The sequence below is a fragment of the Heptranchias perlo genome, chromosome 8, assembly GCF_035084215.1.
Source record: "Heptranchias perlo isolate sHepPer1 chromosome 8, sHepPer1.hap1, whole genome shotgun sequence".
Classification (NCBI taxonomy): Eukaryota; Metazoa; Chordata; class Chondrichthyes; order Hexanchiformes; family Hexanchidae; genus Heptranchias; species Heptranchias perlo.
Genome location: NC_090332.1, coordinates 6814310 through 6827029, shown reverse-complemented (window position 1 = coordinate 6827029; position 12720 = coordinate 6814310). Strand labels below are relative to the sequence as shown.

General features: G+C 39.3%; 1 protein-coding gene across 1 annotated transcript in view; it reads right to left on the bottom strand.

The window, feature by feature from the left end:
• Window positions 1–12720, bottom strand: part of LOC137324366 (kinesin-like protein KIF13B) — a 167728-nt gene that overhangs the window by 81140 nt on the left and 73868 nt on the right. Inside the window, exons 3-6 of the mRNA XM_067988580.1 lie at window positions 4798–4810; window positions 2805–2865; window positions 970–1062; window positions 412–592 (exon numbers count right to left, since the gene is read on the bottom strand). Coding sequence (XP_067844681.1) covers window positions 412–592; window positions 970–1062; window positions 2805–2865; window positions 4798–4810 — 348 coding nt within the window. The remainder of the gene's footprint in view (window positions 1–411; window positions 593–969; window positions 1063–2804; window positions 2866–4797; window positions 4811–12720) is intronic.

The following is a 12720-nucleotide window of genomic DNA, read 5'->3' as shown; positions in this document are numbered from 1 at the left end:
AAACTAAATAACTGAACATGGGTTTCATTTATTTTGGTATTCTTTTATAAAGCAAGATCTTTCATATTCTCTTTCATCACATTTTATTACAGGATAGTAAATGTACGGTAACCTTGCCTCCCAGGAGCAGCAACCCAGTTTGATTTACCATTCCTAGGGGCACATAAGTACGGCTGAGAATGGAAATTTGCCATGTAGAGGAAATTTAAATGCAGTCATTAAAGTTGAAGCAACCAAGAACTATAGACATGTTGCATATCACTTACAGACACATCTATTTTCTTGGCAAGAAGTATGGGTAAAAGGATGTCAGTGCAGACTATCACAGCTTGTATAAATGCATTCTCTACAAAATCACTTCCACTCCTGGATTTATACTGATTTACTTATCAGCTTTTTCCCCCCACTTACCCTTTTGGATCTAGAAGGTCCCGGACCTTCTCGTTGTATATTTCCATGTACGACACTTCAACTGTGAAACTTTGTTCCTCATTTGCCTCTTGTAACGCTCGTTCGAACAGCTTGCTGCACAGTCGGGGGGTCAAACCAGGTTTGTCTTTTGAACCCATCATTGTATACGATTTCCCTGAGCCTAACCATTAAACAGGTGCACACAGGTAGTTAATAAAGTCTATAATACATCAACATGAATTCAATCTCACTTTTTAGATACCATACAGAATTAGATCGGTATGAAATGAACATAGTTACTCAGCATACAGATGCACCTTTTTATTTTAATCAGTTCAAGTACCATCTACTTAACAGAAGTTACACTAGATAAAAGAGACATACATTAGAAGCCTGCAAGTATCCATGTAAAATTATATTTACATCCATTCAAAAGGTGTGCTTGCGGGAAATTCACCTGAAATTTCATATGAAAGCTAAGGTGCTCTGGTAATTATTTGTAAAATATGTTTTATAAGTTGGCTTCATTCAAAGAAATACACTATTGAGGCATCTTACCAGTTTGTCCATAAGCAAATATACAAGCATTGTATCCTTGGAAGGCATTTTGCAGCAGATTTTCACCAAGGCACTTGAACACGATGTCTTGACCTGGAGTGGGAACAATGGAGAAAAAGAGCAGGAACATAGTGGAAACCCCCAAGAATGCAGAAACAGTAGTGATAAGGAGGAAATAAAAACAGACATTTAGTGAGGTAAATATATTTTAGGAGACAGGATAGGAAATGTTCTCAAGTGAGCAGGCCTGATAACTCAAGTGGGAATAAATTCTGTATTCTATACATCCCAGCAGTTGCTCATTTCTCTGGAACCTAATTATGGTAAGCACCAAACCCTGGATGTAAGTGTATATTCTCAAGCCCAGCCTCCAGCAGCCGTTGTCCCAAATCTCAGAGTTTCCTCATTAGCTGTCTGATAAGCATTTGCCTTCCATGTGATGGAAGGACACACACTTGGCAACTTGTATCATGCTAGCCTCTTTGATGCCCTAGACATCCATGTTTATTGCCACATACCAGCCTTACTCATTACCAAATGCTTAATTCAAGTCCTCACACGAAGGGGTTTGGCTAAGAGGTGTATCCTCTATAATTGTGGCTCGCCTTCCAGGGTGCTCAGCAACACTTTAGTGTAGGGCATAGCCCTCCCTCCCTACAACCACTAACACTTTTAGTATAGTCATTCTAATGCAGTGTTTGACGTGTCATTGAAGTGGTTCAGAGTCAAAAAGATCTTAGGTTTAATCCCTGGTCTATGCTGATCTCAGCCAAGCCAGCAGTGTGCTTGTGGGGAAGGGGGGTGGGGGGACAGGAGGTGGGAAGAGGGGGTAGTACTACAATTGGCCTCAATACATATTCCAGGGGGCAGGCATGACTTTATCAGACTAGGTTCCTGCGCCTGACAGTTATCTAGTAACTGCCACTGGTCAATACAGATATGTGGATGTTGGTTGATGCCAGGATGAGACTCAGCTGTAATGCTACCCCCACCACTCAACTGTACAGGTTTACATACTTAGAATGGCCATTTTTTTGTGAGGTACCAGAGGACTGCCAGCATCAAAACACAAGGGGACAAATTGGATCAGTATTTTTGAACTCGAGAACAAACTAGACACCAATACATTTCACACTGGTAATTTTAGCTAGAATGTGACTCCCAAAGGACGAGCCATCGCGAAGAGCCACAAAAGTGACCTCTGTATCCAAAATGGAGCTTGCTCAGTATAACCAGGTGTCGACATAGCACAACAGGGTAGCCACCATCAAAGACCAAAAATGGCACACAACTCTTCCAGTAGTCTCTGCTTAATGTCCGCACCTGCCTGCATAACCTACACACATATATTGTAATTTACTGCAGCAAAGGTTGTCACATGAATATTTTCAAAAGGGATGAAAAATCACAGTGCAGGGCTATGACGTAAGCAAGAGTACAGCGCGTCTGTTGATACAATGCTCTAGTATTTTACCTTGCTGTGCCGCAAACATGCAAATTGTTAAGCAAATCCCCATACAGCAAGTCCCTGACCTCAACCCGGTTAACAGAAGAAGGTTAAGGAGGAAGAGGTTGAGGAGCCAAGATAAGGCAATCTAGAGGGCAAGTCAACTCCTATTGTGACTTCACACCTCAGCAACTGGCTCAAAGGCCTCCATGGTCACTGGCCCACCTTCTCAAATGGTGTGGCATGCAGAGGGGTCTAAACAAAGGGCAGGAGTGAAAGGATAATAAAAAGGCAGAATGTTAGTACCACAAGCAAAAGCTACTGTTGCAGACTATAATGAAGCTCTTAACCATACACCTGTAGAATGGAATTTTTAAACACAACATACCTGCATACTTCTCTTTAATGGACTCATCCATTGACCAGAAACAGTGGTCGTATGCAAAAACCTAGATGATAAAAAAGGACAACAAATCAGAAAATGCCCCTCTCCAATAGCAATCTGAAGTAATCAAGTATCAACACTTTTGGACAATGAAATTAGAAATGATGCATACAGAACTTCAAAAAACCTGCTAATTAAGCCAGCATAAAAATGTTTTTTGAAATAAACAGAATGCATTTCAGTTGGAAGCCATCATCATAACTCAGAACTTTCATTCCAGTTCTGATGAAGGATACAACCTGAAACATTAACCTATCTTTTCACTCTCAGAAACCGATTGATTGCCCTGTTGCACATTTCTGGTCTCCAGCATTCACAATTATTCACAGCATTCACAGACCCTTTTCATCTCAAAATATTTTTGGCCCCAAATTAGCCAAAATTGTAAGAATTGAATAAAATGAATAATCAATTTGGGGGACATTAGGCCAAATGGACCATTTTGCTGCTGCTTTTTGTTTCAAGTATCTGATTATTTTATCAAGGAGTCTTTTCTAATTATAAAATATAAAGTTAGTTCACCATACAGTATGTCGGACATGCAGAGTAAAACCTATGTTGCATTATTTATTGCCACAGAAGAGTACTCAAACTTTAAAGCTCTCCATTACGCGAAGGCCAGATGTCTGGCCAAAACATTTGATATCAGATTATGACGAAATAAGCATAGTTTAAGCGTAAATAAAATTTAATTTAAACAAACACACCCAATGTAAAGTGTATGAGTAGTCCATAAAGTTTATTGTAGAAACATGGGCGCCAATATAGTCTTTCCTGCCATAAAAATGAATAAGTCTTCAGATCTGCATCATAAACTTGACATAACATTTTCTCTCTTGCGTTGTATGATGTATACTTTCAATCTCAAGTGATAGCAGAAAACCTACGGAAATAACTGTTTACATTACAAAAGCTAGGATACCTATAAACAAACACAAGGTGGTACTTTAATATTGGGATGCAGGCATTCAACATTAAAGCACTCAAGCTTTGACCAGTACCCCATGTACATTAGCCACATTGGCTTGAAACAACAGGTAACTTAACCCTCCGTCAACAATCCATTATTCTCCAGTGTATTTCTCTCACAATTCCTCTAGTACTGCACTCAGTTAAGCTATAGGTTTGAAATTATGGCACAGAGTATGGGAAACCAGGCCTAGGACTTCAATGCCAAAATATTCAGCAATTTTTTCTCTCTCATTCTTCGGGATGCGGGTGCCGCTGGCAAGGCCAACATTTATTACCCATCCCTAGTTGCCCTCGAGACAGTGTGATTGTTTGTCACTTTGAACTGCACTGGTGAAGGCTCTCCCACAATGCTGTTAGGTAGAGAGTTCCAGGATTTTGGCCCACCGACAATGCAGGAACAGCTGATATATGTCAAAGTCAGGATGGTGTGTGACTTGGAGTGAAACTTGGAGGTGATTGTGTTCCCATGCACCTGCCACCCTTGCCTTTCTAGGTGGTGGAGGTCACGGATTTGGGAGGTGCTGCCGAAGAAGTCTTGGTGATAGTACATGCTGCAGTGATGGGGAGAGTGGATGTTTCAGGTGGTGGATGGGCTGTCAATGAAGCAGACTGCTTTGTCCTGGATGACGTTGAGCTTAGTGAGTGTTCTTTCAGCTGTACCCATCCAGCAAGTGGAGAGTATTCATTCACACTCCTGACTTGTGCACTGTATGTGGTGGAGAAGCTTTGGGGATTCAAGAGTTGAGCCACTCACTGTAGAATACCCAACCTCTGACCTGCTCTAGTAGAAAGCGGCTCATCAGCACCTGCTCAAGGGCAACTAGGGATGGGAAATAAATGCCGGCCTTGCCAATGCCCTCATCATGAGAATGAATAAAAAAATATGGTACACAGCACTGTAATCTACATCTCTGATCCTTCTTCACCAGCACCAAACACAAAAGAAACACAAATTACAACCTACCTTTGGTTGGCTCCTGTTGTTAAATCACGATATCCATATTTTTCAGGAGAAAGTGCCCAGATGGAAAGAAAAAAAAATTTAAAAATAATTTAGATTATAGTCTGCTTGCTAAGTAAATACATCTTAAAATTATACAATGAAAACTGAGCACACAAGTAGCTGAAGTGCTTTCAGTCTTTTGCCATTGTTGCTCTTGCACAACTCCCTAGTGGTCTGCTCAAGCAAAATAAAACCCATATCTCTGGCAATATATATTCAGTAGAAAAATTAAATTAGATAATATCGGATTAATCACAAAACAAAGTGTGGAACGTTTCAGAAGGTATAATAAACCACAAGAGCAAAGTTTAAGTTAAAACCAGTCTGAACCTCCAAAATGAAGTCAACAGCCATAAAATCAGGCCATGGTAATATATAATGTTACGTTCATGGAAAAGGTTTCATTACCTATGTATTTTTTTGAAACGCAAGCAAGCAAACAACCAGTGTGTTCCATTTAACTCATTTGTGACGACATCTACAAGGTTTAACAATTACAGCAAAATCAGTGCTAAATTATTTGGGTCAACAATCAAGAATTGATTTCAGAAAAAAGTATATTACACTTTGGGCAAGATGTGTTGGAATGTTTTATGTTATCTCAAACTCTTATGTTTTTCAAGGACTTAACACATCAAACTGTGTTAAGTTATGATATATAGGTTGCATGTCTCATTAGATTTTTGGTAAATTTCATGTGCTTCACATTTCACATCAGCTGCTGCTTATGCCCTTACGTGATGACACAGGTTTGTAATTTTTCAGGTTCAGACCACAAAAAATGTGCAACCACAACAAAATGAATATCAAGTTCATGGGTGGTTGCTATATTCCATTTTTGTTTAGTGCTTAGTTTTATTTTTGCCAGCAGCATGCTTCAGTGAAGCACAGAAGGCTCCAGTTGTTGCACTATGTGATTTGGACTGCATTCATACTAAGCTAGTTTCGCTGCACCTAGAATATACAAGAGAACATACACCTTACAAATGGATTAAAATGGAAGTCATGCCAACCCTCCCAGTACACTAAGTGGGATTCTTTCTGTATGCTAGTTTGAAAATGTAGAACGTCCTAAAGAACGTAGGACAGCATTGATCATGAAAGGTAACAAGGTGCTCCCCACTGGCCAAGAATGATGTACTGCATATACTTACCAAGGAGGGAAAGGAAAGTAAAGAAAGGAAGAGAGAGAAAGAAAAGAAACAGAAAAGAAAACAGAATATGCGCAGTGTTTCTTTTCTAGTATTTCTTACCAGTGGAGGAGCTATGCTAGGCTGAACGATATCTCTTAGAAGTTCCAAACTGATTTTAAGATTCAAACCGCCAGCCCCTTAAATATCCCTGAACAGAGTTACTGGGTTTCAATAACGACCACATTCAGAAAACACACAGTTGTCATGCGTCTGTGTTTGTTCAAAAGTATTAGCTGATTTCTCAACCTTTGCAGACAATTGATAAAACTTGCAATATTGTATTGAATTAACCTTGGGACAAGGTTTTGGCTGTAGCCAGTTATTTTTTAAACCATTTTCTACTCTATACCATAACTCTAAATGAATCAAAGGAACTTCTATAAAGGCAAAACAAGACAAAACTACTTCATTTCGGTCATGCATGCACATGCAAAGGAGTGGTGCACCTCTGTGAATTATTGTGTCATCAACAAATAACTTTTTTATGTGCATCGCCAAAACAAAATATACAAAGTCCAATGGTGATTTGCCATAGTAAATATTTTTTGAGACCGTGCTTTAAGTCTCTTACTGCTTTTGGAAGCAGAGGACTAAAATGCTTATCTGAGCCTATTTAATGAGAACAAAGACATAGACATGTCCTTATATAAATTGTTAAAGCATAACATGGTACAGAGAAAACGGTTAAAACTACAACATACTTTTTGTCCAAATAAACATAGAGGTCAAGAACATGAGCATTTTATAAGCTGTGCACTGGAGTACAAATATTTACTTTATAGTGTACAATAAAGGTGTGGATGGATTATAAAAATGTAACCAGAACACCCACGCTGTCACTGCAGCAAATTTTCAAAAAGTAAAATTAAACTGATAGTGTATATAACATGCAAGTTTTACAGCCTTAACTCAACATCTTCAGAACACAACACTCTTAAGTGTTGTGGAGAGACTAGAGTGGCACTAATTGGATAGTTCTTTCAAAGAGCCGGCACAGGCATGATGGGCCAAATGGCCTCCTCCTGTGTTGTATGATTCCATGACTCATAGTACGTTACAGCACAGAAGCAGTGGACAGGCCACAGCTGCTTTGTTCTAATGTATTAAGAAACTGCACTATCAGATTCTGGTCTTAACCGGTCACAGAAAAGAAGCAAGGCAAAAAATTCTGAAAAGAAAACCACAGCTGCTGTCACACAACACATTGCAAGGAGTCAATTACTTTTGCTTTTGGACTGAGAATAATGGGCACACGGGATAATATACATAAAGGAACTTGATTTTTGTTTTCCATCTCTTCAATGAAAAAAAGTTATTTTCAAATGCAACGTTAGTTTATTAACAGATTGGTATCACCAACTCCTATGTAAATAAAAAGCAGAGTTTCATTATTGAGCTGCTGTGGGCCACTAGCCAACTTTGCTTTGGAGGCAGATCCATTTAGTCATCTTTTAAGCTTCAACCACGTCAATAAAGAAATAGGAATGATAATTCACAGTCTGCAAATTTCATTACTTTTTATATCAACAAAAACAGAGAAGCTGGTGTTGTTTACTGTAAGAGCCACGATGCAGAATGCATTCGATATTCAGCTCTCATAGCCAAAAAGGACGTTGTTTTGACACAATGAACCAGTAATAACCAAGACTAGTTAAGTATGGAAAGTATTTTACGATCCTCTAGAAACAAACTGAATATCTGATCCTTATTTACACAAACACTCTAGGCACATGGCTTTATCACAGTAATCATGACAAATGGGGCTTGTGATAACTTCCAATTGTCAAACCGAATAACATTCAATCTACTGGACATTAAATATTTGTAAGAAATGGTTTGTAAAAAAGCTTGTGGCTATAAATAGTAACACCAGTACTGTGACAAAGCTTATTACACAGTTTCATCTTGGCTCAGTTCAAAGCCCTCTCACCTCTCCAAGATTTGAGTGCATAATATAAACTAACACTACAGTGCAGATCTGAGGCAGTACTGTGCTGTGGATGAGACAATAAACTAAGGCCACATCTACTAGTTCAGGTACTCATTAGAGATACCATGATACTACTCGAAGTTCCTCCCTCAAGCATCACCAACAAAAAACTGATTAAATGGGTATCAACTGTACTGCCGTTTGTGGGATTTTGCTGCACATAGTAGGGAGTGGCTATATTTCAAAAGTAATTTATCATCAGTTTCTGAGACGTGATAAGTTACTCTATAGAGACAAGTCTTTATTTGCAAAAACTGAGTGCATGCCAATGATTCGCTAAAGGAAGCCGAGAACAGGTTATTTTCTGCAAGGAATGGAAAGCATGGGAAGAAAAAGAGAGTCATTGGTGAGTTCTAATCTTTGTAGTAAACTCTACAGCACCACTGGTGCCTAGGAACAAGTCACCTGGGTACGGGTTCATAGCACCAGGAGGGGGAACTAATAACAGTGAATTTAGTCATGATCTATCTGTGTATACATTGTTTTTAATGTTGATCTCTGAAATACACTCAGGAAAATAATTCCATTTGAAGATATCTGTTTGGATTACTTCAGTTCTGGCAGAAAAATAATGTAGATTATATTTTTATACTGAATGTTATGTTAAAAGCTTTGAGGGGAAAAGATAATTGGGTTGTGCACCCTAAAGTCATTATTTTATTTGTGTATGTGAAGCAGAGATTAAGCTCCCACCAAGAAAATAGATTAATAAGTAAAGCTATGTTCTTCAGTGCTCCTTCAAAGACATCTTCTAAAACTTGCCATTTCTCTCCTACTTCTTTCCTACTCAACAAGGAAACAAAAACAAGCAGTAACTGTTAACACACTTGCACAATAAAGACCCTTATACTCCAAAACATTCTTAGAATAGCTCTTAGCTATCAAGTTCCAAAAGAGAATATTTTTTGCTGATTCACTTAATAACAAAGGCCTGCAGAAATGCCAATTTGTCAGGGCAATGAGCTTGGAGGGCTCTTGTATATTATGTGATATAACAGGGATGCAGTGGGAGCAAACTGCACCAAGTGTCAAAGTCTCAGATTTCATTTTGATTGTTCATCTTTTTGTCCCTTGCTGCGCAAATACTGGGGTGCCAGTAAGTAGGTTATAGATTCCGCATAGTAAAATGTATGCAGCAATAACCTGCTCCATCAAGTAATAGTTAACTCCACATATCCCATCACATACTAGGCAATAAACTCCCATACTCCTTCCTATGGTGCTCTGTAACCAGTTGCATCTGGAGAGCATGCAAGGGTAGCTCTAGTCTGCTAAACACCCATTTTTCCCTCCCTTCCACTTCAATGTGCACACAAAGCAGCGATCAACAGCTTTGGAAATCTGATGTTATAATGTCTGAAGATACATTCCAAGCTGTACATCACGGTGCATTTTTCCTACAAATGATACTGCATTACATTTCCCAAACTACTGTTTAGCAGGATTAGCATATGTCTTAGCAATTTTCTATTGCTAAAAAATGGAAATAGGCATTTTGAAAACATGAGTAGTTATGTATAATTAATTTAGAACACACTGGCCTATTAAAACAGAGGTTAGTCATGTGTGTTTGAAAACAGCTTTAGGAAGTGGTTATTGATCAAGAACCTACTCCACCGAATAAATTGGGGATCGGAGGCTTAGGGTTTGGGTACAGGGGGAAGGAGGGGAAAAGAACCATTAGGCCAAATATTGAGATATCATGAATCAGAATTCCCAGTTACCCAAAACCTGTGAAACAGTGTTAAATTGGCAGGACCGACCAGGAACCTAGCCACCAGAAGGAGAATCTCAATTTTGTTTCAAAAAATTTGGAAAACTCCAAAACAAAAAAATAGGAACTATGCTTTTATATGCATAACAGCTCTTGGGTAAAGCCATTCAACAGTTTTATGGTACATTCCTTTAGAACCTAGCAATGGGTCATAATGCAATTGCAATCATACAGTAAAATCTTCTACATACATTTCAATAATGGCCCAAAACACCTTTATTGTAATTACACCGAGACTTTGTTCTCTCATTTCATTCTTCTAAATATTGTACAACAACTTGCATTTATATACTGCCTTTAATGCAAAAAGCATTCCAAGATGCTTCACAGACAAGCATAAGGAAAATGGAAGTTGAACCAGCAAAGGAGAGATTACAATGAGTGACCAAAAGCTTGGATTGACAGCTTGGATTACAGCGGTGTTCCCCAGGGGTCGGTGCTGGGACCACTGCTTTTCTTGATATACATTAATGACTCAGACTTGGGTGTACAGGGCACAATTTCAAAATTTGTAGATGACACAAAACTTGGAAGGGTAGTGAACAGTGAGGAGGATGGTGATAGACTTCAAGAGGATAGAGACAGGCTGGTGGCATGGGCGGACACATGGCAGATGAAGTTTAACATAGAAAAATGCGAAGTGATACATTTCGGTAGGAAGGATGAGGAGAGGCAATGTAAACTAGAAGGCACAATTCTAAAAGGGGTACAGGAACAGAGAGATCGGGGGTATACATGCACAAATTATCGAAGGTGGCAGGACAGGTTGAGTAAGCAGTTAAAAAAGATACGGGATCCTGGGCTTTATAAATAGAGGCATAGAGTACAAAAGTAAAGAAGTCATGATGAACCTTTATAAAACACTGGTTCGGCCACAACTGTGTCCAGTTCTGGGCACCTCACTTTAGGAAAGATGTGAAGGTCTTAGAGAGGGTGCAGAAGAGATTTACTAGAATGATTCCAGGGATGAGGGACTTTAGTTACGTGGATAAACTGGAAAGGCTGGGGTTGTTCTCCTTGGAACAGAGACGGTTGCGAGGAGATTTGATAGAGGTATCCCAAATCATGAAGGTGCTAGACAGAGAGAAACTGTTCCCATTGGCAGAAGGATCAAGAACCAGAGGGCATAGATTTAAGGTGATTGGCAAAAGGAACAAAGGTGACATGAGGAAAAACTTTTTTTTTTACACACAGCGAGTGGTCAGGATCTGGAATGCACTGCCCGAGGGGGTGGTGGAGGCAGATTCAATCATGGCCTTCAAAAGGGAACTGAATAAGTACTTGAAAGGAAAAAAATGCAGGGCTACGGGGATAGGGCGGGGGAGTGGGACTAGCTGGCGCAGACTCAATGGGCCGACTGGCCTCCTTCCGTGCTGTAACTTTTCTATGATTCTATGAAAACAAGTTTCAAGAAAGTTTTTAAAGGAAGAAAGAGAGATGGAAAAAAGAAATTTAGGGAGAAAATTCCAGAGAATGGGACGGAGGCAGCTAAAAAAAATTTTTTAATACAAGAAACATAGGACGATGCTGCGACAGAACTATTTGAAGTCAGTGTGTCTTGACTCTCTTTCCAACCAGTCACCGGGTTACGTACAGCAAAGGACACACATGAGCAAGCCAATTACATCTGCACTCTGTGGGGGAACCTCCCCTCATCCACACTGAAAACAGTAAGCCATTGTAGGTCAGTAAAGTAATTACTGTCCTTAAATTTAGTACATCCTTAATCATTACAGTCTTAAATGTTTTGCTGTCAATTGGACTAAATTAAGGCACATCTCTCTTTTAAGGCTGTATAAACCAATTCCAACAGGCGTTGTAGATGACAGCACATAGTGATTCAAACCTAAAAACTGCAATACAATGACTGTTTTGCTATAGTGTGCTATTTTGAGCCCAGAAACAGGTCTGTGCAAATATTAAAATTGTGAAAAGCAGCAAACACGCTCTCATACACAGCTGTTGTGCTGAAGAAAGCACAAAATAAGGGTTTGGCCTTTACAGGTGTGTACTAATATCAAAGCTAAATGAGGCAAAGAATACTTTAGTCAACTTACTAATTTGGATCCAGTCTCACTCATCTTGGTTTAAAAATGCAACCTTTTTTGATGCATCGCACTCTTAAAAATAAATACAGCGAGTAGCTGAGCCTTACAGACAGAGAAGGACCCAGGTTTGATTTCTGGTCTGTGATGAATTAAGTTTAATTTCAGTACAGTGGTAGTAAGGACAGTGCAATTAGCATTGTGCATCTAGATTACGGTTAGCAGGGCCTTATGCCCGATGGCTATTCAGTGACGCTGATGGAAGTGCAGGTCTGAATAGGAGTGGGCTGGGCTACGTTCACTCCCCAACTCAAATAGCTTGCTGAAACTGTCAATGCTCACTGTATGGCCATATGGCAGAAGCAGCAGATGGCAACCCAGCCCATGAAGCCATAATTTTACACCAGCAATGCAGTCAGGAAAAGAGAGGCAAGAAGAAAGATTGGAGTAAAAACAAACGCATCTCCATGCATTTTGTGATGTCTTACTTTCTCATCAGAAATTCAACCAACAGTTTTGATCCTGACATTTATGAGCTAGTTTTCCCTTTCTACTACAGTTTAAAACTATTTCAATAATACTAGGGTGCAAATCTCTCCCTCACTGCCCAACTTTTATTCTCTGAATCACTCCCAAAGAGTTATTACAAATATTCTGAAAAGTGTACATGAGCACCCCAGTACACATACAAAACCATTATGGTGCAGACTCTCACATCGCTAGAGTCTATCTAGTGACGTATGATACTTCTTGAATTTGCATACATTCAGTATCAATAGTGTGTATTATTATGGTACAGATATGCTAAACGGTTGAGTCACTATTATTGAGTTTTGAACAGGTTCCATTCACCGAGCAGCTCTTTTGACAACTCTGCTAAAC